We start from the raw sequence: 23971 nt of genomic DNA, 5'->3' as shown, positions 1-23971 counted from the left end.
GTTTCAAAAAGAAACGAGAGGCTACACGAGTTGGCAAACATATCTCGCTCACTTTTGTGTTGAGCTGGCAGCTGGCATCAGCTGATTAAATTTTGCTCATTGATGTTGCAGTTATGCTTCGCTTAATTGATTAGTTCAAAGTATGGCCTCACGTGTATCTTGTTACACAAAATTTGTGGAATTTAAAGCGAGAAAAAAGTTAAGATATTTCAACTTATGGCGCTGTCAAAGCTAAGTAACGCGGCAAGTAAATCCGGTACAGGAATGATAAATGGCAACTTTCATTCTTCAGCGCAAAGCTTCTTTCGGTTCACGAAGTAAATCAGAGGGGCAAACATACAGAGCATATATATGGCAGATTTCTTCTTTAAGGACCAATTAATGGTGACTTATCCATAACCAGATAAAACAGCTGATCGAACCAACCTTACGGAAATCAATGTAATCAATTAATGGTGTCATTACTTGCATTTTTACTGAAAATTCGATGCGATACTGCGGTCGAAATACTCGATACCAAAAAGTATCGCCATAAAATTATCGATTGTAAGTATCGGCATCGAACGTCAAAAGAGTCGGTATGGTAAAATATCGTTTCGAAATTCGTGTCCCTGGTGGTGATACCAAAGAGAGAGTATTTGTTGGCTAAAGATGTGTTAATTTATACACCAAACTTTGATTACCCGTAATATTGAAAAAAGGAAGGGAAAAGATTTGGGATTACCTCAAATATATACAATTAGGAACAATATTCATTAACAGAAATTTTTGTTTTTAGAAGTTGGTAGGGGCAGGTAAAAGTGCAAGAAACTGAAAAATTTAAATAATTTTAAAACACTGAAAAATTTAAATAATTTTAAAACATTTAAAATCTTTATTAGCAATACTAATTACAGAACAAAACAAATTTTAATTGCTCCTCAGAGAACGTCCTATTTACGAATGGAGCGTCACTAGGCAACCATAAAATAGGTGCAAATTTGCACAATGAGTGCAAAAAGATCCATAGAATGAGGAATTTACTAAAAAATAAGAGCATGTCGTCAAAGCGTATGTAAAATCAGCATAAATATGAATAGCACCTTTTTTGTTAATCTGAAATAGTTTGTATCTATTCGGAAAAAGATACTTTAATGTCTACACGGAAAGAAATGAAGCTAGTAAAATCAACAAAGCAGGTTTGTTGTTCTTGAACTAAAAGAAATTCAGTCAAATTGATCGCATAATGGTTAGTTCGACTGAATTATTCGTCAGAAAAAAAAATGTTTTCAGGTTATTTCAACAGAAGAAAAACTGTTGATTTCGAGTTATGACTATTCTGTAAAAATTACCGATTCTCAAGCTCGGAAAAAGCTACATCAAAATCTTGAGAAGAAAGTATTTTCATTTAGAAAAAAAAATCCGAACGGCTTCGCCCCGTAAATATTGTATCTATTTTTATTTTTTTAACAGACCTGTGGCCAACATTTGATAAATTTTTTTTTGTTGATTATACTGTTGACTCAATTCAGAATCAACACTCAATTCAGAATAAACAATTTGTGCGAAGTTGATTCAATAGCTATTTGCGATAGATAAAAACTTACAGAAATACCCGTAAAACTTACAGAAATGCCTATGTCGCTAGTGCTTTTTTAAACATTGTTTAGTTTAATTTATTATCCCAAGTCAATAATAATGAATTGACCCGTAATTCGGTTGATTTTATAAGCCTTTTTCTTTCAGTGTATGAAATTTATAAAAATTGATAAATAAATAAGTAACACGTTGATTGTGATTATAATGAAAGCAATAACATTCTACTAGTAAAATAGTCAAATTTATGTGTGCTTATAGTATTTAAGTGTTGCTATATTTAAAAGTTTCCATTTCTTTTTTGCTTGCCTGCGACAATTGCTGACATAATCTATTTGGCCAATCTGCTCTTGGTGGATTTTCGGGTATGAAAATATAATCAGCCTCACTGCACAGACCGGCTACAAGTGCCAAATAGCTGTAAGAAAAAAGTTTTTGCACCATAACGAGAACACAATCAAAAAAAAACACTACATAATGCGTCTCCTTCATTTAGGTTATATATCTTCACTTTACAACGTTTCTTCAATTCTCTTGGGGAGTTGTGTATATTGTTTGATAAATTTCCTGTTCTACGATTTGCTGAGCCTGTGGCAAAAGATATTTTGTGGAAACTGGTGAAGAGAATACGTACACCGTCCACGGTAACAGATTCTTTGTACCGGAATGACTCAGATTTTTTCCCGACCAAGGTCTGTAATTTCAATTCAACGACAACAACAACAAAGAAATAATCGGCTTTCTGTTGGCAAACTAGTGAGTACGATTTATAGATGTATACCCCACAGAGAGCATGACCCCAGTTCTCTGTTGGTATTGGTATAAGAATAACGTATACGAGCCTCGTTAATATTTTGGAACTCACAGCTACCGATGAAGTTCTTTAAAGTATTCCGCAGAGTATCATAACATATGTAAGTACGAACTAGGACAATACATCTGAATGGAATGGAACAAATGTTATAAAAATGTCAAACAAGCAGTTCCAGAAGAAAACAAGTAATATAAGAAGATATATATGTACTATGAATGTAAGCATATTTGTACATAGGTACTTCTGGTAAAATTTAGGCACATATGTATGTTAATTCATATTCATTCATCAAAAATATATACAACTTTGTCACTAACTCACTAGGTACATCTTGCCAATTATTTTACAATCGTATTTTACTGAGCGCATCATTAACGAGTGCGGATGGATATGTGCGTGTGCAACTAACACTACATTCAAATGCTCTCATATGCATATGCATTTAAGCCGATTTTGCATCAGTATTTCAATAAATAAATATCTAATAAAGGCGAATTCAGTTCCAGGTGGTGTTATCCCATCAGCTGATTTCTTCTTCTTGATAATTTCCAAGCAATCGCCTCGGCAGAGCAATATGTGAGTCAAGGCGAATTCAGTACCAGGTGATGTTATCCCATCAGCTGATTGCTTTTTCTTAATAATTTTCCATACAAAGCCCTCTACAACAAAATGTCAGTTAATAGGAAACCTATGAAAATTTTCTTTTGACTTGACATTCATCTGCACGGCGAATTCTTTGAATTCGCTTTGCCACCCCCTGGTATAGATTCGCCTTGATGTGAGTGAATCGAAATCAATGATAATTTTTTTTTGATTTGGCATTCTTTTTTGCGGCGAATCGGGTAAATTCGTTTTGCTATCACCTTATTATATACATAGATTCGCATTGTTGATATATTATTCAGTGACGGCGAAAATATAAACAAGGTGGTGGCAAAGCGAGTTCAACCCAATTCGCCGAGCATAAGAATGTCAAGCCCAAAAAAAAATTTACATTGATTTCGATTAACTGGTGATACAGCTGCCAGATCTAGAAGCGGCAAATGGCTTAAAAAAACAAAAAAGCTTCTAGTTTTTTCCAAGAGGACGGAGTTATTTTATAACATAGGTGCTGGTTTTTGATAGGGGTTTTCAGTTTGGTCGGTAAAATAAACTTCTGGTAACAATACGGACTCATCCAGTCTATGTGAGGTCCTCATGGACCGACCAGTTCAAACTAACCTAACCTCGATTAACTGGCATCTGGCTGAACCAAGGCGTTGCTAGGAAATTATTAAGAAGCAGTAACCAGCTGATGGAATAACACCTCCTGGTACTGAATTCGTTTTGTTAAGTGAATAGATATTAGAATATTTGTATCCAATTACTGCTAGTCAAAATAGTTCTGCTAATCAATCTTCACTAATTTATGTATAAATGATTATACTAGTTTGGTGGATATGCTGAACCAATTTGTGCACATTAAAAAGGTGTAGCAATAGCTTCAGTTTCTTAGATAAAAACTAACAATCCAAAGGATATAAGAAATAAAATAAAATATCAAATGCCATATGCCATATGTGGAAAAGAACCACACTCATGTACATAATTCGCTTGCCTGGATTAGTTTATTGCATAGACGTTCGGGCCAGTCGCAGGGTGGTGGCGATTCAGGGCAAAAAACGTAATCAGCTTCGGAAATAATACCAGTAACGACGGGCAAATAACTGCATTTAGAAGGAGATCGCTTATTTAATAGAAGGACAATTAAATTAATAAAAAACAAAAATTGTTAAATATTTCCGTTCGTTTGCTACTTTTTTATTCGCTTCTTATTTTGGTCGCATGCCATTTGATAAGATAGGTTTTGTTTTACTATAAGGACTTAGGCATTGATTTCTTATTGTTAATTGAATTGCACTTTTTATATGGTAAAATAAACAAAAAAAATTATTGTAAAAGAAAATGCTTGTTAAAAGTTCTTACCCACAATGACGCCCCATCACCTCCATGATGAATGTACGTTGATGAGAGTAAGCGGTGCTCACAATAGCATCGATAGCCTCAATTATGCGGTGCAATGCTGAATCAGTGCCGATAGTCATGTCAGTGCCACAAAAGTCATTATCAATGGAGCCGACCTACGTCAACAATAATGATAATTTTAAAACAATACGTATACACATTAAACTGGGTTTAAAAAAAAATTGCAAAAGTCCGCCCTAAATTTTAATCTTGGTCAAAATTTTTGTCTTTATAATCTCTATAAATAATCCTTTCGAGCTACGAAGTCGTTTTCCTATGGTTCATATTATACCAAACTATAAAAAATCGAGCATGTGAAAACGACTGCAGGGCTCTAAAGGACATTAAGACGATGTAAAGATCTTCTCAAAGCGAAAATAATGACATTTTTTAAAATCTGGTGTCAAATAACTAATATTAATAAATAATAAAATACAAAAAAGAAACAATTTCGGCTGCAATTGCAAGGTTAAATAAAAAATAAAAATGTTTCGAGACCTTCAACATACATAAGCGTAAAATTAAGGGGCGGACCCTTGCAACTTTTTTATTTCGTAAGAAGACCAACCAAGTCTAATGCACATTAGTGTATAATCAATGACATTTTCTGTCGGTATAGGGGACAGCGGAAAAGGAGCACCTGCACCCAGGCTTTTTGACGTGAAAGTGATATTATCATATCCGCCTTCCCCTATTACTTTAGAACACAATATCTAAAATTTTTCGGGACAAATCAAATGTTTTTAATAAAAGTCATATTTGTTGGTTATTACGTAGTACCAAGCGCGGCTGCCTTCTTCGGCAGCGCCCAACTTTTCTTTCTTCGAAAATTTTCAAAAGTAGCGACATAGGCAAATATTTGCCCTACAAATTAACTTTTTTCTCGACCCCTAACTCCCAAAGTCTACACTTTCGGATATTTTCGGAGAGATAAAAGTTGGGCTTTTCAGAGAAAAGGTTATAAGTTCTCAGCAACAAACAAGCTGCGCTGGAAAAGTCGACTAAGCTAAAAACACGACGGAAATTATAACGACTAATCAATTTAATATGACAGTCTCAAGCGTCTTGCAAAAAGTCCTTTCCTTACGCTTTTAAAAATCGCCTACTTTCGCGACTGATCCAGAACGCAATATATATAAATATCTTTTATTTTTGCAAAGAAAGGGCTAAATTTTTTAATTTGGGATTATTTCTCTTTCATTATGCAAATTTCACCAAAACATAAAAAAGATTACCAAAACCTCACAATTTTTTCCTCAAGTTATCAAAAAAAATACCGATTATAGACTGAATGTCTTGTTGCCTATAGAGAATTTTCCAGCAAATTTTCAGCGTTTTAACTTACTAAAATGCTTTTGAGTTAAGTCACAATTTTAAAAAATTTTGCCATTTTGTACTGTAAACAAAATTTACCATGCCGACAATGTGCAATACGTCAAATTTTTTTCGTTGTTCTGGTGTAATTTTCTTTGATTCCAGCAACTCATCCAATAAACCAGACCATTCGGTACGGAACAAATTCGCACCAGTAAGTGAACCATCACCACCAATTACAACAAGATTGGATATGCCTATATATATTTATGCATTGGATTATAACAAGTCATTAGTTAAATAAAAATTTAATATGAAAGTACCTTTTTGTATTAAGTTGTAGGCAGCCTTTAGACGACCAGTGCGCTCACGGAAATCTTCACAACGTGCCGATCCAATCACTGTACCACCACGATGGATAATAGATGACACAGAGGCCCAGTTAGCTTCGACGATATTATCACCACCATCAACCATACCCTGATAGCCTTCACGTATGAAGTACGCCTGAAATAAGCAAACAAAAATTAGTATTTTTTATAGTTTCATATTTTTATTAATGCAAGTGGCTGATGATGATCTTATACTTAATTTAGGAAAGAACATTTGGGGCTATTTCGGTAGTGTTACAGGATCATTTGCAGACTCGTTTGGAACCATTTGGTTGGGTTAATGGTCTTATTGAAAATTATTTCATGACCATATCCGGATTATTTCGGGGCTTTTTCGGTATTATTTTCAGATTTTTTAGGTAAGATTTTGGAAATATTTCAGGACGCAATTGGAATTGTTTTCTGTTATTACCTCGTGATCATCTCCAGCTCTTTCGGGATTATTCCCAGATTTTTTAGGTATGATTTCAAGACTACTTCAGAATCAAAGCGGAATTGTTTTGGGATTCTTTTGGGACTATTTCAGTTTTTTATTATTGCGAGCATCGGAAATAAAAAAACTGATTATTTCTCAATATACGGCGGCCACCGTGGTGTGATGGTAGCGTGCCTCGCCTACCACACCGTATGCCCTGGGTTCGCACCCCGGACAAAGCAACATCAAAAATTTTAGAAATAAGGTTTTTAAATTAGAAGAAAATTTTTCTAAGCGGGGTCGCCCCTCGGCAGTGTTTGGCAAGCGCTCCGGGTGTATTTCTGCCATGAAAAGCTCTCAGTGAAAACTCATCTGCCTTGCAGATGCCGTTCGGAGTCGGCATAAAACATGTAGGTCCCGTCCAGCCAATTTGTAGGGAAAATCAAGAGGAACACGACGCAAATTGGAAGAGAAGCTCGGCCTTAGATCTCTTCGGAGGTTATCGCGCCTTACATTTTTTTTATTTATTTTTTTATATGTAAATAAAACCAAGTAAGTACAAAACCCAGAAAACAATATCAGGACCGGTGGAAATTTCATTTGATTTGCATATTTATGTGTTGCGCGTAGACGTCTGTAAATCTTAATAAGAACTTTTCTCTCGAACACTCCCAGAGCCGCCTCATCTGACGTATTCATGCACCATATAGCAGTACGATAATACATTTTAATATTTCAATATTTATTTTTCTAAACAAGGTAGTATGTTTGTTTATATAATAGGACATATAAAGGTCATCCCTAGTAGATATTTCGTTGTACAAAATGTTTTTAAATATAATACTGTCACCATGCTCTGGACATATTACCATCATTTCATCTACTTCATCATTAACTTTGTATACATTTATAAAATTTTAGAATTGTTACATTTACACAAACCGATATATTGTTTGAATCTATCTCAAAAAAGTATTTTTGTATGAATTGCCAAACATGAGCACACTGTTTATGATATTGAACATTTAAAATAAAATGCAATTTAAAAATTTTTGACACTGCGTCAATAACAGATGTGTAAGAGTATTTCATATCGTCAAATATTCCAACTATCTGTAAATTTCAAGGGTCTTCGTCGCAAATTAATACTACAAGGGGCTGTAGTTGTAATCCGTACTCCTTTAATTGCATGGAAAGGGTTTATAAAGATGTCTGTAGATCGTTAGCACTGTTGACTCTTAATAAAAATTGTCCTTGAGAATCGCTGATCCGACGGCTTCCAAAATTTTTTATTTTTCGATTTAATAACTTTGGTAGGGGGCATTATAGCTGACAACAAATAGAATACGCGTAAATCTAAGCAATTGGAGAAATTATGTAAAAAATGCACATTAACTAAAAAACACTGACTAGATTACCTTTGTTTGTTATATCACAAAGTGTTGAAAAAACTTCCACCTTGTGCTTATATTTTATAAGGAAATTAATCCCATTTTGATTACAGTCCATAGCAATTGCCTTCGCTTAGTTAAAGTCTATGTCGAGCTAAGATACCATAAACAAATTAAATAACAAAAAATAAGCATTTGAATACTAATACATTATCATATATATTTTTCAAAGCGATGGGGTGCACTTACCAAAGCCTTTCCAAAGTGCTTTTTGTAAGCAGGCCACTCCAAAAGTAAGTCGGTAATTGGTTTGTCCTTACTTTTCTGTAAGGATGTTTTGCGGTATTCTGAAGTTTCTACCCAACGTCTTTGAACCTCCTCCCACGGTTCACAAAAATATCGGAGCCATTCCTTGTGTTCCTCAAAGGCATCAACTGACGAGCTTGGAATCGGTTCGATGTCTTGACGAAAACAAACTTTCCTTACGCAAATGTGCAACTGCATTTTTATAAAAATGGTAAAATTTTCCGCTTGGATATCTGCTGTTCTTATTCTAATAAACCTCCTGTAATTGTAATTGTTTTAGCAGTGCATAAAATTGAAATAACTTGCTAAAACTATTTACATTTATGCATTTTTTGTTTACGCTTTATTTTAAATATATTTACTTACAATTTAGATGCCCAAATAACGTGTCCAATTTCCACTCGCTAAGTGTTTTGAACAAAATATCCGCCATTACTTCTCTTGTTCTATTTTCTAATCACTTGTATGAAAAACGTATTTTCACTTTAAAATGCAACCACTAACTGAAGATTTTTGTGTGCTTGTGGTGCCAATAACATTTTAATTTTAAAAGATCCCGTTATTATGTCTGGTTTCGTTTATCTTAATAGCGAATGAGAGCCCAAGAAACTTGGTAGGCGATGCGAAAAAACCAAGATACGTTTTTCTTCATTATAGAAAACATTTCTTATTTATTTGCAAGCTTCTGCTACAATCTGTTGTACCCAGATTCAAACTAAGCAATATTAGGTAAATGTTTTCTTGATAATTTTCACAGTTTTAAACCGTTTTTCTTCATACATTTTTGTTGTTGTTTGGCAGCAAGGAAATCGTTTGCCTAATTTTTTCTTAATATAAGTAAACCCCTTATTTCAAATTAAGTAAATGTTAAGAAATATTTTCTTGTTTTTTAATTATTTTTTATTTACATTTTTCTTCCTGTATTTTGTTTTTTAATAAGAAACGAAATTTCTTATTTCAGGAATAGTCGTTTTGTTAATTCAAGTAAGAAACAAGTCAATATTGATTATATCTTAAATTTTTGGAATAAGAAAATATTTTTCTAGATTTAAGTAAAATATTTTTCTCCGTGAACAAACGCCAATTGAGACCAATAAGGGAGTTCACGTTCTCCTTTCTTGGCCGGAACTTCTTCGTCCGTCCGCATAACGAGTTCTAGTCAGCGACACCTTTGGGCTTTTATTCGTTGCACTTTATACATATCTGCATAAAGCTCACTCAGCCCATCCGTATCTCTCCTTCGATACTTTTCCTCGACATCGTAGATAGGGCTATCTCATCTTCTATCAACACCATCAAGAGAGGACTTTACTTTTTAATTGGGTTCTCAATCCAGAGGACCCCAGAATACCTCATCACTCTCGCCCTCTGTATCCTTTCATTAAAAAACGTCAAAATAGAACAAGCACAAGTAAACCAGAAAAATGTGGATACCTATCAAACAAATAAAATAAATATAAACATTTTTGTCACTTGCGATATGGGAGGTTATTACTCCTATTACCAATAAAGAATAAGTTTAACGAGAACAACTGAGACTCGCCAAAGTCATATTGATTTAAAATTGTCAACAAAGTAATTTTGCAATCATATTAAGAAAGATGCTTAATAAATAAGCAAGAAGAAGAAATTAATGTTCAAATTGATTGTTGGGTTAGTGATGTTCTGTTCTAAGACTAATCGAATGTTTGGTTTTGGTACTAGCAGGTGCATTCGCGCCTTGGCATCCAAATCACTGCCGACGAATTTATATTCAAAACAGTGAAGGGCTTCGTCCTTTTGGAAACCAGCATTAACAGCAAAAACAATGTAAACTTAGAAATCAAACGGAGAATAACTCTTGGCAATAAGTACTGCTTCGGTCTGAGTAGGCAATTAAAAAAAATAACGCTCTACTAGTCGCTCATCATACTTGTCGTGATGTGTGGCTCGGAGTCATGGACGGTATTGAGAGAAGATGACATGGTCCTTGGAGTATTAGAGAAGAAATGTCTCTGGGTCTTGTCCGGGATGCCGACGGCGAGCATCGAAAGGAGTTATACGGATAAGCTGTATGAGCTTTACGCAAATATGAAGATAGCGCAGCGATCAAAAGCTCAAACGCTTCGGTGGCCAGGTCATGCTAAGCGAATGAACGAAGGCGCTCCTTTCAAGAAAGTATTTCAGTCGACACCGCCTTTTGAAAGAGGAGGAAGGGGAAGCCCTCCACCGTGTTGTGTGTGGCAGGTGAAGAAAGACCTCCCTCGGTGCTACCAATTGGCCTCAGTTATCGCGAAACAGCGAAAGATGGGTGTTTTATTAGTCTTTTGAAATCCACGATACTCGGGAACCGGTTTCTCAATTATGTACATCATTAATAAACATGCTCAAAGAAGTTCGTTAATAAATTTAGTTTATAATAAACGTGTAGTCGTAGCGCACTTTTTCACTTTCATCTGCGCTACAACAAATACTTAAAGTGTAGATACAATTTACGTTGCCAGACAAACAGAGATCATTTAATAGGTCTCACAGTTGCACTAGATGGTAATGGCAAGCACTTAACAATTATTCATGGAGATAAATAAAAATATAATAGAAGCATGCATATTAGGGTGCTCCCAAAAAAATATAGTGACCGTTTTTCCATTTAAATGGTAAAACTAAGGTCAAAAATAGCACATATGTATGAATTTTGGTATTGATTGTAGACGATTGAAGATTGCCGCACATGCACCAGAGTTAAGATTTCTCTATGGAGACCAAAAAAATTAAAATTTCGGGACATATTATGTATAACGCAACGAGTTGTATTTTCTTCTCCGACATATGCAGCAGAACTACAGCCTGGGACCGGGCCTAGGTGCAATACCTTTCCGGAGCAGGAGGGTGTGGAGCAGTCCAGCTGCAAGCAGCTGCTCCGAGGATGACAATTTGTGGGAGGGACGTAACAAATTAAATGGAGTTACACTGAAATGACAGCCCTTGGTCGGGAAAAAGAATCCTGAGTCGCTCCAGTACATAGAACCGGCTGCCGTGGGAAGCGAAGGAGTTACATTCCCCACCAGAAGGAGTTACAATCATTTTCTATGCCGACGATTGTAATGGCAAAGGGACTTGGCCCTTCAATTGATGAATTAGTTTCTAAAATAAACAGCTATCTCCCCGATCTTTCTAGTTTCTTCACCTCACGCAACCAGGCATTATCACCGACAAAATCCACGGCCACTCTGCTTACGACGTGGAAGGAACAGATGTCGCAAATATTGGACGTTCACGTCGAGTGTGTCACACTACCGACTGTCAGTGACCCAAAGATCTTAGGGGTAACGTTCAATAATACTCTGACCTTCAAGGCGCATGCCACCGAATTTGTATCTAAAGTACAATGTCGCAACATAATCCTCAAGTCGATTGCCAGTAGCACCTGGGAAAAGACAAAGAAACGTTGCTAACCACGTACAAAGCAATTGGCCGGCCGCTCATGAGCTACGCGTCACCAGTTTGGTCGCCTGGTCTTAAAAACACATACTGGAAAAGGCTGTACGCCTGTCAAAATGCTGCAATGTGAAATGCCACCGGATGTCTCCTTATGATCCCCGAACACCACCTACATAGTGAGGCCAAAGAGCACAACGAAATGCTGAACAGGCAGTTTTCACAAACCAGGTCATCCTAGCAAACAACTGCTTGATCTAGCCCCGCCCCCCACAGGGGTTAAAGGAACATCTCCATAAGCACTATGGCGAGATCCGGTACCTGCCAACACAGACGTTTTATCCAGACAAGCATAAGCAGGCCCTACGCCTTGGACTCCCGTTAGAGGACTTTGATGACAATTTGTGAGTGGTCGTGCCCATTGAATGGGGCGAAGCATTGTTAACACAACAACATCAGCGCCGAATTTTCTCGTGTGAACCATTATTCACCTCAGTGAGTGACAGTAAACCTGATTGCCTGTATGAAATTTTTAGAATTATATAGTGATGAATGTGAATGTGAAATTCTTCATTGTCTCCTATCGGGACCAAAATTTATATGTGATATACCTGACTTGGATATTGGAACCACCCTAATATAAACGCTCAAAGGTTCGATCTCAAAAACTTCAAAAATAGAGAAAATGGATAATGATTAAAATTATTGAAGCGAAAAAATCGGTTAAAGTCTAGAACAACGGTCGACTGCTAATACGCATTGAAAATTTCTAGAGAAGTATCAAAAGACGCATTTTGACCTCTGTATCATTAATCCGAAGGCGAAAAAAGAATGTTGCGTCCATCAACACAAAAACGAAAAAATCATCCCGGACCACAGCGAAACCGGTGGTGGATCCATAGTATTTTTGCACATGACATCTTTCTACCTTCCGCCGCGCTTGTAAAAAATTATACTGGCCGGTCCACCAATTGTTGGGGATCCAAATGAAATTCGTTCATATACACACTTTTTTCCTGTGTAGAACAAAATAACAAACACGTGACATTTTTCTTTTCTTTCTTCGGAACATTATTGCCGAGGTCAATACGCGTCGTTTGACATCTCCCTCGATAATTTTGGACGCGTATTACCTGTCGACCGCTGTTCTAGACTTTTACCAAAAAATCTTCGGAGAGTATACATATCTATTAGGGATGCCAATTTTTTTGATTTGTATAATCCCGGGATTTTCGGGATATTTATTACAGTCCCGTGATCATGTCACGAGATTCAGATATTCATTATTTTGCAAGAGCTTAACTTGAAAAAAGTTAATCAATGCTGTTTGCGCAACCGCCGACTTAATGATAAGAAAGATATTTAAAATATTTTGTTTTTTTTTTCAAAAATGTTATTATTTATTTCATTTAGTAACAAACAAAAGAATACAGGTACACAAATTTGTACAAATTTAATAATACTTACACGCATGCACATGTTTGATATATTTCAGAGCAAAATCGATGCAAAAAACGAAAAAAAAAAATAATGTATGAGTTTCAAGCGGGGATTACCCTTATTGCTTTAAATGTATGAAAACATTTATTTGAAGCAATTTTTAATTTATAATTTATTTAATAATTTGGGAAAAAATTTAAACAACGTGACATCAGGACGGACAAGGCGGCAGCTGCTTCCCCGCTTAAAACTCACACAAATAGGCAACATTGGTTAATTCTTTGTAGTCCTATAAATAGAACAAAAGCAACAACACCAAGTTACTTTGAAACCGCCTTACCGATGTATAACTTTACCACATGATGCCATAAGAAGTGTGGACTGTGAATAAAGAAAATATGCAAAGGCAATTGGGATAAGGTTTACAACAACTAAGGCATGACTAGGCTGAATACGTTTGTAACACTTCAACCATCGTAGGAGTGCGGATTCAAATCACACTCCCGGGAGAAAAGGCTTTGAAGAGATTTACAAGGTATAATCGAAACAGCTGTCGCCTTGTCCGTCCTGATGTCACGTTGTTTAAATTTTTCCCAAATTATTAAATAAAAAAAATAATAATAAGAATATTTAATACAAATTCATTGAATTATAATAAATTTTGTCCTTGAATAAGAATCTCTGAATATTGAAGAATCTTTGCACCTAGCTTTAAATTATGATGTATGTTAAAAAGTATAAAAAAAAACACTTTCGTCCAGCAGGGCAGCTAACGTTGCCTTTAGGAACACAGTTAAGAAAAAAAAATTCACTGTTGAAATAAGGTGTCCCTAATTTAATTTTTCTAACATGTGAAATTTTTTTAATTAAAACATTATGTTGGTAATTTCTTATATAACGTAAAATATATAAACAGAGGGTAATATACCCTCAACTAGGGTCGACTGCTAATACGCGTCCAAAGATATCGAGAGATACAAATTTTAACTCGTTCAAAAGATATTAACAAAAAACCGAAAAATTACCCCGGGTCCCTCCGAAACCGGGGGTCGGATCCATAGTATTTTTGCGCAAAAAACCTTTCTGCGTTGGCGGTCTTCGGCCGCGCTTATAAAAAATTAACCTGGCCGGTCCACCAATGGGGTGGGATCAAAATTAAATGCGTGCAAATTCCCTTGGTACATAAAATTTTGTTCAGTGCACAACAACATTACAACAACCACATGAAAATTGCCAACTTCAACTACAAATATCTTCGGACAGAGATAAAATTTTTATTTTCGCCTTCGGATTATTGTTGTCGAGGTCAATACGGATCTTTTGACACATCTTTTGATATTCGTGGACGCGTATTAGCAGTCGACCGCTCAACTAGACCAAACAGAGTTTAAAACTATGCATTAACTCCGTGAACAAATTTTTATAGCTCAAAAAGTTTGCATAAAGAACTTCACTCATGGGGATATCCATGGAAACTCACGTAACATCGCAAACCAAATGTTACAAGTTAACACCGCATATTACTCTTTATATAGTATTTGTAAACAAAATTGCATTATCGCTACATCCAACTAGGTGGACGTTATGAAAATACATCGTTTTTTAAAAACTAAGATAAATAATTCTTTCGGTCACTCACTTTACAGTTTGTTATGAAAAATTTTGAGAGCATTCGGAAAACCCCAAAACTCTCGGAGTTACTTCCTTCAACAAAATTTTAATAAAACCTACTTCAATTATGTTCAAAGATATTTATAAAATTACAATCACTCACTTTACAAAAATTTGGTCAATTACGTTATATCTGAAATGTACCAAGCGTGTAAGCGTTTTTAAAGTCGATACGGATATTATAAGATAGCTCAAAATACCCAAAATTTACTAACAAAGAGACCCAACTAACATTCTGCCTCGGTTGCAAATTTTATGTAGCTTTTTATTCATCTAATTTGCAGTAACAAAAACTAATAATGGAGACCGCCGTGGTGAGGGGCAGCGTGTTTCGCCGGGGGTCCTGGGTTCAACTCCCGACAAAGTTACATCAAGATTTAGAATAAAGTTTTTTCAATTAGAAAAAATTTTTTCTAATCGCGGTCGCCCCTCGGAAGTGATTTGGCAAACACTCCGAGTGTATTTCTGTCAATAAAAGCTTCTCAGTGAAAATTCATCTGCCTTGCAGATGCCTTTCGGAGTCGGATAAAACGTGTAGGTCCCATCCCGCCAATTTGTAGGGAAAATTAGAAAAAGAGCACGACGCAAATTGGACGAGAAGCTCGGCCCAAACCTCCTCCGAGGTAAATCGCGCCTCTTTAACTAAAAATTTACTATTTTTAATCAAGATAGGACAAGGTGATTCAAAAAAAATAAAGATTCAGAGATTTTTTTTTTGTTAATATGTTTTTTTATTTGTTTATAAGGTGGGGTTATGCTCACGATCAAACAAAATATCGACCATAATGTGGTTTTTAGTTTTTAACGCAAATTAAGCGCTTTTGACGCCGTACAACTATCAAATTTAGCAAATTTTAATGTAATAAAAAGTACTGCCGTGGAAAAAATTGGTTAAAATTGGTTGGTGGCGGCCGCGTCGCAGCTGAAAGAAAAGACGCTGCCTACAGGGCTACGTTGAAAGCGAGCGCAACAAGAGAAGTGTGTGAACGCTATCGCGAGTTAAAAAGGGAAGCGAGACGCCTTTTCAGAAAGAAAAAAGCAGAGGCAGAAAGGCGTGAGTGCGAGGAGCTTGAGCTGCTTGCCACCAGGAATAACGCCCGAAAATTTTACGAAAAATTCTGCGACAGACCGAAGGTTTTAAGACCGGGGCAAACTCCTGTAAGAAAGAAAACGGCGACTTTGTAACTGATGCCCATAAAGTACTTAGATTATGGAGGAAACACTTCTCTGCTCTCCTAAATGGAGACAGCGATTTACCGCACAGGGATGACCAACCCGATGCCGCAATCGATCATGATGGAATAAATGTCCCCCACCCGATTATGACGAAGTCAGAATAGCAATAACCAGATTGAAAAACAACAAGGCCGCGGGCGCTGATGGATTTCCTGCGGAGCTATTCAATAGTAATAGAGTTGTTAAGGCGCATGCATCAGCTTCTTCGCAAAATATGGGCGGACGAGTGCATGCCCGACGATTGGAATCTAAGTGTTCTTTGCCCAGTCCACAAAAAGGGGATACTGCAAACTGCACCAACTATCGCGGAATCAGCCTTCTTAATATCGCATATAAGGTCCTGTTATTGTGCGAAAGATTGAAGCCCACCGTGAATCGGCTGATTGCACCTTATCAGTGCGGCTTCAGACCTGGTAAATCGAATTTAAATCCGCCATCGACAGCACGAAAAGGAGCTGCCTATATGCCGCTATGTCTGAATTTGGTTTCCCCGCAAAACTTTTACGTTGAGCAACACGTAAAAAGAAGCGGTAAAGATGAGTTTGATGGTGAATGAGGACAAAACGAAGTACGTGCTGTCATCGAGCAAAGAGTCAGCGCATATGCGCCTTGGCAACCACGCTACTGTTGGCACCCATAATTTTGAAATAGTAAGTCTCCGTTTATTTGGGAACCAGCATCAACACTATCAACAACATCAGCTCTGAAATCCAGCGAAGAATCACTCTTGCCAATAAATGCTACTTTGGACTAGGTAGGCAATTGAAAAGTAATGTCCTTTCTCGGCAAACGAAAATCATACTCTACAAGTCACTTATCGTTCCCGTCTTGCTATATGGTGCAGAAGCATGGACCATGACAACATCAGATGAAACGGCTCTGGGAGTGCTCGAGAGAAAAGTTCTTCGAAAGATTTATGGACCTCTACGCGTTGGCGATGGAAGATTTAACGATGAGCTATACGAGCTATACGCAGACATTAACATAGTCCAGCAAATTAAAACACAGCGGCTGCGGTGGCTAGGCCATGTTATGCGAATGAAAGATGACGCTCCGGCCAAGAAAGTGTTTCTATCGGAACCCGCCTATGGAAGCAGAGGTAGAGGGTGCCGCCCCCCCTCCGCTGGAAGGACCAGGTGGAAAACGATTTAAACTCCCTTGGTGTGACCAATTGGCGCCGGTTGGCAGAGAGAAGGAGCGACTGGACAGCCATAACCGTTTAAACGGTTAAGCGCCAATTAAGTAAGTAAGAATTTTGTATTTTTATTAATGTCATTAATACAACAAACAGGCCGTCGAAGAAGCTATGATAACTTTACATTTGAGATATAATCTGTAAGTACTACGTACGTATGGAATGGGATTAGTAGAATACCACTGAGCGGTCGCATGAACAAGTGTACATTGGTGCGGAGATAACTTTTTAAACAAACAAAAACCTTCAGTCAACCTTAAAATATTAAATTTAATCTTTAAATCCATTTTCATTATCCATTTCTCCTCTTGAATTAAGGTGCTGATTTCACTATTTCAATAAGGTTGAAATAGCTTGGCTTTGAAAAACTGTCAAACAGTTTATGACTTACCACTCGAGTGATTAATAGGAAAAATGACTTCCTCGTAAGTCGCCTTTATTTAATGAAGCTGATTTAACCTTCCTATACTCGCGCCAATTTTTGTAACACATATACTCGCGCACGGTCTCACAGACCGAAAGTTTGAACTAGATGAAATACTAGCTTTTTGAAACAAAACTTTAAAAAAAAACGATTTTTATTTAAACTCGATGATATAAATTAAATTAATATTCAGTAATTTTATTGATTTTCAGTCGTTAACAGATTAGTCTTCAAAATCGATTGTTTGTTCCTACATGCTACAAAAATAAAACAAAAGCATATTTTTTTCTTCAAATAAACGAAAATTAATCTTGGAATTTTAAAAGCACTCCTTGCGCAATACACGAATTGATTTAATTATCGGCCTTTAAATAAAAATTAGGGCATATCACATTTCATTAAAAAAACAGCATTCAAAAACATTAGTGTTGCTGCAAAAACAAAACTTAAATTTTGCTTCCTTTAGAAAAAAAAAATAACTCTCTTAGCTTAAAAAAATACTTTTTTTGCAATAATAAACAATAAGATAACTTTTTCATTATCCTTATAGTAGCAGTTAGAACAAAATCAATAAAATCGTCAACCTCGCTGTCATTTTCATCTTCATATTCAGAAATCGAAATTTCTTCCTACAAAAGTAGTCTGATTTGCTCTTGATTCATTTTGATAATTAAAGGTGCCTGCAAAATAACAAAATACACAACAATGGTGAAAAAACACAAACAAAAAAAAATAATTTTTACCTGCACAAAAAGTTACACATACACGCGCCGGTCTCACAGACCAATTGCTATCAAATACACCAATATGTCCGTCTCGCACAAACACCAAAACAGCACTAAAACAAAGCTTGTAAAAAAAGCGGCAGCTAACAGAAAATTCAAATTTCTAGGGTTTCTGGAAAAAAGAGTATTTACGGAGAAGCGTTTTGTCGGTCTCACAGACCAACGCGCGAGTATAGGAAGGTTAAATGCCTAATTTTAGAAGCCCTATGCTCTTATTATTAGATGTATCGAGCAGTATTAGGTTTGTGTCACTCGTGACCAAAATTGTACATTTTAAAAGTCCTATTTCATATTTGTTTTCAATGTGAGAAACTCGTTTCAAATAATCTAACAATTAACTTCTATTATTGGGTGAGAGGAAAAAGGTAATTTTTGGCACACCCTAATGTGTACATATGTCATTTTTAATACAAGCTTTATTTAGTAAAACAAAAAATAAAACTACTAAGAAATAATAAATAAATAACCATTATGAAAGCTCGAGCGTACAGACATTTTGTCGCGGGTATGCATGCAGTCAGATGTTCAGCACTCTATATATGTATGTAGGTATAAACAAAATTGAATAAAAATAAACCCAATGCCCATGATTCAATCACAAGAGGTTTGCTCGACAGACACATTTTTTGACAATTGCAGCCATTTTGCTCCCAAATCGAGTTGACATCCGTTAACTGTGTTGTTTCTTTGGGAATTTTTGAAAAATAATAGTAGTAGAAATAGGAAGCAATTAGTTTACAAATACCCGATAAGTACTTAACTGCATAATTCCTTACAACATTTATTTTAATTTTATGATGAATTTATTAACTATGCCATGATCTATTAGTGTGGCTGAACATAGGTTTTATGAAAAGTACGGACACCAAGGAATCGTGCACTTTCGTATACCTATGAACATACAAACCTAAACTAATTCAAAATTCATCGTTCAACGTCAAAACCTCGATTATTAAATCGATTCACGTAAAAATGTCATTAGTGAACAATGGAGATGCCATAACGAAATGTACTCATTGTGCATTTAACTTATTCAGGTAAAAGTCTAGAACAGGAGTCTACTGCTAATACGCGTCCAAAAATATCGAGAGAGGTGACCTCGACAACAATAATTCTAAGGCGAAAGAGAAAAATTTTATCTCTGTCCGGAGATATTTGCAGTTGAAGTTGGCAATTTTCATGTGGTTGTTGTAATGTTTTTGTGCACTGAAAGAGATTTTGTGTACAAAGGCATATTGCACGCATTTATTTTGACCCCACCTCATTAGTGGACCGGCCAGGATAATTTTTTATAAGCTCGGCTGAAGGCCGCAACCCGGGGTCATTTTTCGGTTTTTCGTCAATATCTTTTGAACGAGCTAAAATTTTAATTTCCGCCTTCGAATTATTGTTATTGAGGTCAATACGCGTCTTTCGACACTTATCTCGACATTTTTGGGCGTTTATTAAATGTCGACCTTCTGTTCTATTAATTCCGTATGTTCGGAACATTCGTCTTCATTTTAGAATTTGGATAATCGGATTATATTTGGAATATTATGCATATTCGGACCTCGTGAGGTAGTATCAAATGAACGTATTCCGAATATTCTAAATTAACGGTTTATCCGGAACGCTTCCATGAATACTTAACGGAAAAGAGCTTTCCGAAATTTCAGAATAAAAAGGAGAATACTCCCTGTGTAGCAGGACCGAACAAAAGCTTAACTCTTCTGTCAAAGTCAAGGTAGGTATAAAGTTTTAAGACAATAAGCCATTTGCTTTTATTTTTGTTTTTGTCAGTTCATTGCGGCTACTGAGTAGCATATCACCCAATGTCGGCTGCCTGTTCAAAATCATGCTATCTCAAAATATTTTTCAAAATTTTCCCAATTCAGGATTTGACACAAAATCGCCCTATATTAGAGTTGGATTGAAGAACGATTCATCTCAGAATACTTTTCATTAACCACCTGTTATGACAAAATGCATTGAACTTATGCTCATGTAGGGAGTTCTGGGAACAAATTTTGAGATAGTGCATTTTCGAATAAAATTCTAACGTACGGCATTCTTCAAACAATTTCTGAAAGAAGGACCAAACCAACATAACACGAAATATTTAGAGCAAAATGAATTATTTCCCCAAAATATTTTGGCATTTATAAATTTATTATCACTACTAATATACTACCAAAGATACTTGTCTACTACAATTTCACTGAAGGGGATTGAATTATTCCCCGTTTTCCGTACTTCGTAAAAGCAACCCGTCCAGATTTTTCAATTTGGGAGTGTCAAAGATCTGTCATCATTGAAGAACAAACCTCTAGTAATTGAATCATGCCCAATGCCATTGTTATGCACTTAGACAATGCGATGAGATAAAGGAACTTCAGCTGACGAAATAAAAATTGACATAATACATATGTTCATACGATTTTTATAAACAAATTTAAACGAAGCCGACAGACGACAAATGTGGCTTAAGACACGCCCACAGCCCATCCCCCTTTTCGCTAAAAAACAAAAAAAAAAAAAGAAATGCTAACCCACACAGGCATACATATGTATATCTAAGTATGTATGCGACTTACCTTGCATCCCAAATAGATAGCCATACGAACGCAGGCACGCACTGCAGCGTTCATTCCCTGCGAATCGCCGCCACTGGTGAAGACAGCAAGTCCTTTGCCCTTATGAGAGCCACGCTCAATAAAGCGTTGTCTTAGTTCATTAGGCATTTTGCAAAGTTGAATGATGCAACAACTAACTTTTAGATAACTTCACACACACCCAATAAAATAGAGCACTTTGCACTTTTAGAGAATTTTTTAAATAACTTTTGCAATTGCAACGGTTTATTTTTATTCACTTCAAAATATACACAAAAGTTTATTATAAAAAAAATGTCACTATGTCATATGTATTTATGCGTATGTGAGACTTTGCATTCGCCACAATGCTGCTATCATCTGATATATTTACACCAACACCACCGCCAAATATACAGAAAACACTGGAAGCACGTAACAAGTTAACTAGCTTTTGCCTTTTATCAGTCACTGGTGCCCGCTGCACATTGACTCACTCACGCACACAAATTATGAAAATTTATCCAAAATTTGCGAAATTTTTTTGGCAAAATAAAGCGTTAAAATTCTCTTTTTTGTTATGTGCGCTCAGTAGCAATCAAGGTGACACAGTTTGACATTTCAAGGTGACCTTTATCGATTGGAGCGCTGCAGCGTTGAGAGACAATTATAGCGTAGATACGTCGTATGGCGTAATTGCAGTGAGATAATACAAAAAAATGTTATTACAACATAAAATCGTAATTATTCAATGTAAATCAGTTTATTAATCACTGCTTTAAAAAATTATGTTAAACGCTTAATAAATTGTAGATATAAAAAGCAATTAACAGCAAAATATAATTATGAAATACGCGCTTTCATTTGCCATATACATCTAATGCACACTATTACTTCATTTGACAATCAGCTGTTGCACAGCTGCTTGCACGCTAAAGCACATGTGACGTTCTCTGCCACACTAGTGGCCAATTTAATGCAATCGGAAATCGAATTTTTTGTTTCACCGGAAATAGATTTTATTATTTCCTGTATGTACAAGTTCAACTCAGTTTGTCAGTTAAACTACTCTTGAACTTATTAAACTTAAGCTGAAGTTTAAGCTGAGCTGAAGCAGCTGAATTAAACTCTAGTTAACCTATCAGCTATTTGCGTTCTTATTTGTTTTGATTGCAAAATATAAAATTGAAAACATTCCTACATTATACAATTTTTGTATGTGCATATATGTATAAAAAATTTATAAAAAGCACATGTCGCTTATTTACTTCAATAGTGTCATAACTCAAAAAACATAATTTTCCAGGAGAGCCATTCAAAGATTTTAACTGCCAAATGTTGCGCATATAAAGGCATATTTTCATTTATATAGCACGTGGTAAATTTTTAACTGATCACAAAAATTTCTTATACAACATAGATCATGATGTTGTGTAAGTTTATATGTTATTAACTCAAAAGTCGTGTTTTTTGAGTTATGACACTATTGAAGTAAATGAGCGATATGTTATACTCCTATATTGCTAATAGAGCATGCTCGCAATGAGTTTTGAATTCGAAATCAAAACAAGACCATAAACAAATGAGCCAAAACAAGACTGCCTACAAAATTTTTGTGATTGTAGCAGCATAAGTGCGACAAGAAAAAAGATAAATTTAGGTACATTCGTACATTATTGAATACAAAAACAAAAACACTGATGTTTAGGAGTGTACCTAGCCTGTAGTAGCAATATAGGAGTATTACATATATCGGTAGCTTAATGTGAAAATGTGCTAACTCACTTTTTACGAATTTTACAGGAGACGGAAAAAAATTAATAATTTTTGAAATAATCCTTTTTTTCAAAACTGTGAAGGAGGATACCTTAGTTGCAATACTTTTCAGTGTAGAAGCTTTGAAAAAGATAAATAAAAATCATATATGCTAACACGCACTCAAAACAAATTTTTTCTCCTGACTTAGCTATTTTTACTCAATATGTTTCCCCATCACTCCTCACCTTTAATGATTGAAATATAACACTAAAACTATATATTTCACAAAAAATGCAATTTATGTCAAACTATTTCTAACGGTTCTGATCTGGACTCTTTTGCCGGATGGTGCGCAGACAATAATTCATTTTTAAATTCAAACAAATGCTGCATTGTGTCTTATTCCATAAAGACAACTGCCACATACTTTATCTACAAAGTAAATGCTAAATCTCTTAAACGTTGTCAAGAGAGTAAAGACTTGGGTGTAATTTTTGACTCCAAACTCTCTTTTTCTAGCACATTGTCTTCATTGTGTTCAAAATTTGTTGCAATGGTTGGGTTCAGTAGACGTAACACCAGTGACTTTAAGGACCCTATGACGTTGAAGGCACTTTATATGTCCTTGGTCAGAAGTGGTCTTGAATATTGCTCAATAATATGGAATCCTTTCTATGAACCTAACTCCTATAAAATTGAGAAAGTTCAAAATATGTTTACAAAAATTGCTTTACATATGCTTCACTGGCCAGACGGCCTCCCATCATATACAAGCAGTCACAAATTGATTGGTCTTCAGGCTTTGCATGACAGAAGAACTTTTATCTCCCTCATGCTTGCCTATAATGTCATACACGAATTGCTCTTATTTATCTAATTTGTCCATTCCATATATTCCACTGCGTGATCTTCGGCATAATAGATTATTTATCGAAATAAGTCATAAAACGAATTATGCTATGAATGGACCTATAACTAGGACTATACATCTAGAAAATGGATTCAGTAGTGTTATTAATTTTAATAACAGCTTATATAAGTTTAAGCTTGAATTGTTTTCTAGTTTTAACTAGTCTGTAAGAAACCATGTACTTTTAGACTGAATGAATTAAATAAATAAATAAAATGCGCGCACAGGTTGACTTAGCACATTTTTTTTGAACAGTTGACGACTTAGCACATTTACACCTCATTGCCCACAGCACCTAAAAATGAAAAATGAAAATATTTTTTTTTTGTGATCGATTTATTTTGAATTCAG

At 35.7% G+C, this 23971-nt stretch overlaps 1 protein-coding gene and 1 long non-coding RNA gene across 3 annotated transcripts in view; both read right to left on the bottom strand.

Moving 5' to 3' along the window:
• Window positions 1-21813, bottom strand: part of Pfk (ATP-dependent 6-phosphofructokinase) — a 49316-nt gene extending 27503 nt beyond the window's left edge. Inside the window, exons 1-5 of one of the 2 annotated variants that reach the window (XM_067774423.1) lie at window positions 20956-21813; window positions 6031-6214; window positions 5807-5964; window positions 4355-4509; window positions 1885-1993 (exon numbers count right to left, since the gene is read on the bottom strand). In XM_067774423.1, coding sequence (XP_067630524.1) covers window positions 1885-1993; window positions 4355-4509; window positions 5807-5964; window positions 6031-6214; window positions 20956-21102 — 753 coding nt within the window. In that variant the 5' untranslated portion in view covers window positions 21103-21813. The remainder of the gene's footprint in view (window positions 1-1884; window positions 1994-4354; window positions 4510-5806; window positions 5965-6030; window positions 6215-20955) is intronic. The other variant, XM_067774422.1, reaches the window with a different exon arrangement.
• LOC137244833 (uncharacterized) lies at window positions 7533-9106 on the bottom strand. Its single transcript, XR_010951207.1, has 4 exons — window positions 8578-9106; window positions 8155-8470; window positions 7933-8059; window positions 7533-7870 (listed from the first exon to the last, which is right to left on the bottom strand). It is a non-coding gene; the product is annotated as an uncharacterized lncRNA (long non-coding RNA).
• Window positions 21814-23971: the final 2158 nt, after the last annotated feature.

This window comes from Eurosta solidaginis, chromosome 3 (genome assembly GCF_040869045.1).
Source record: "Eurosta solidaginis isolate ZX-2024a chromosome 3, ASM4086904v1, whole genome shotgun sequence".
In the NCBI taxonomy this organism is placed as follows: domain Eukaryota; kingdom Metazoa; phylum Arthropoda; class Insecta; order Diptera; family Tephritidae; genus Eurosta; species Eurosta solidaginis.
This window is presented reverse-complemented; position numbering and strand designations above follow the sequence as displayed.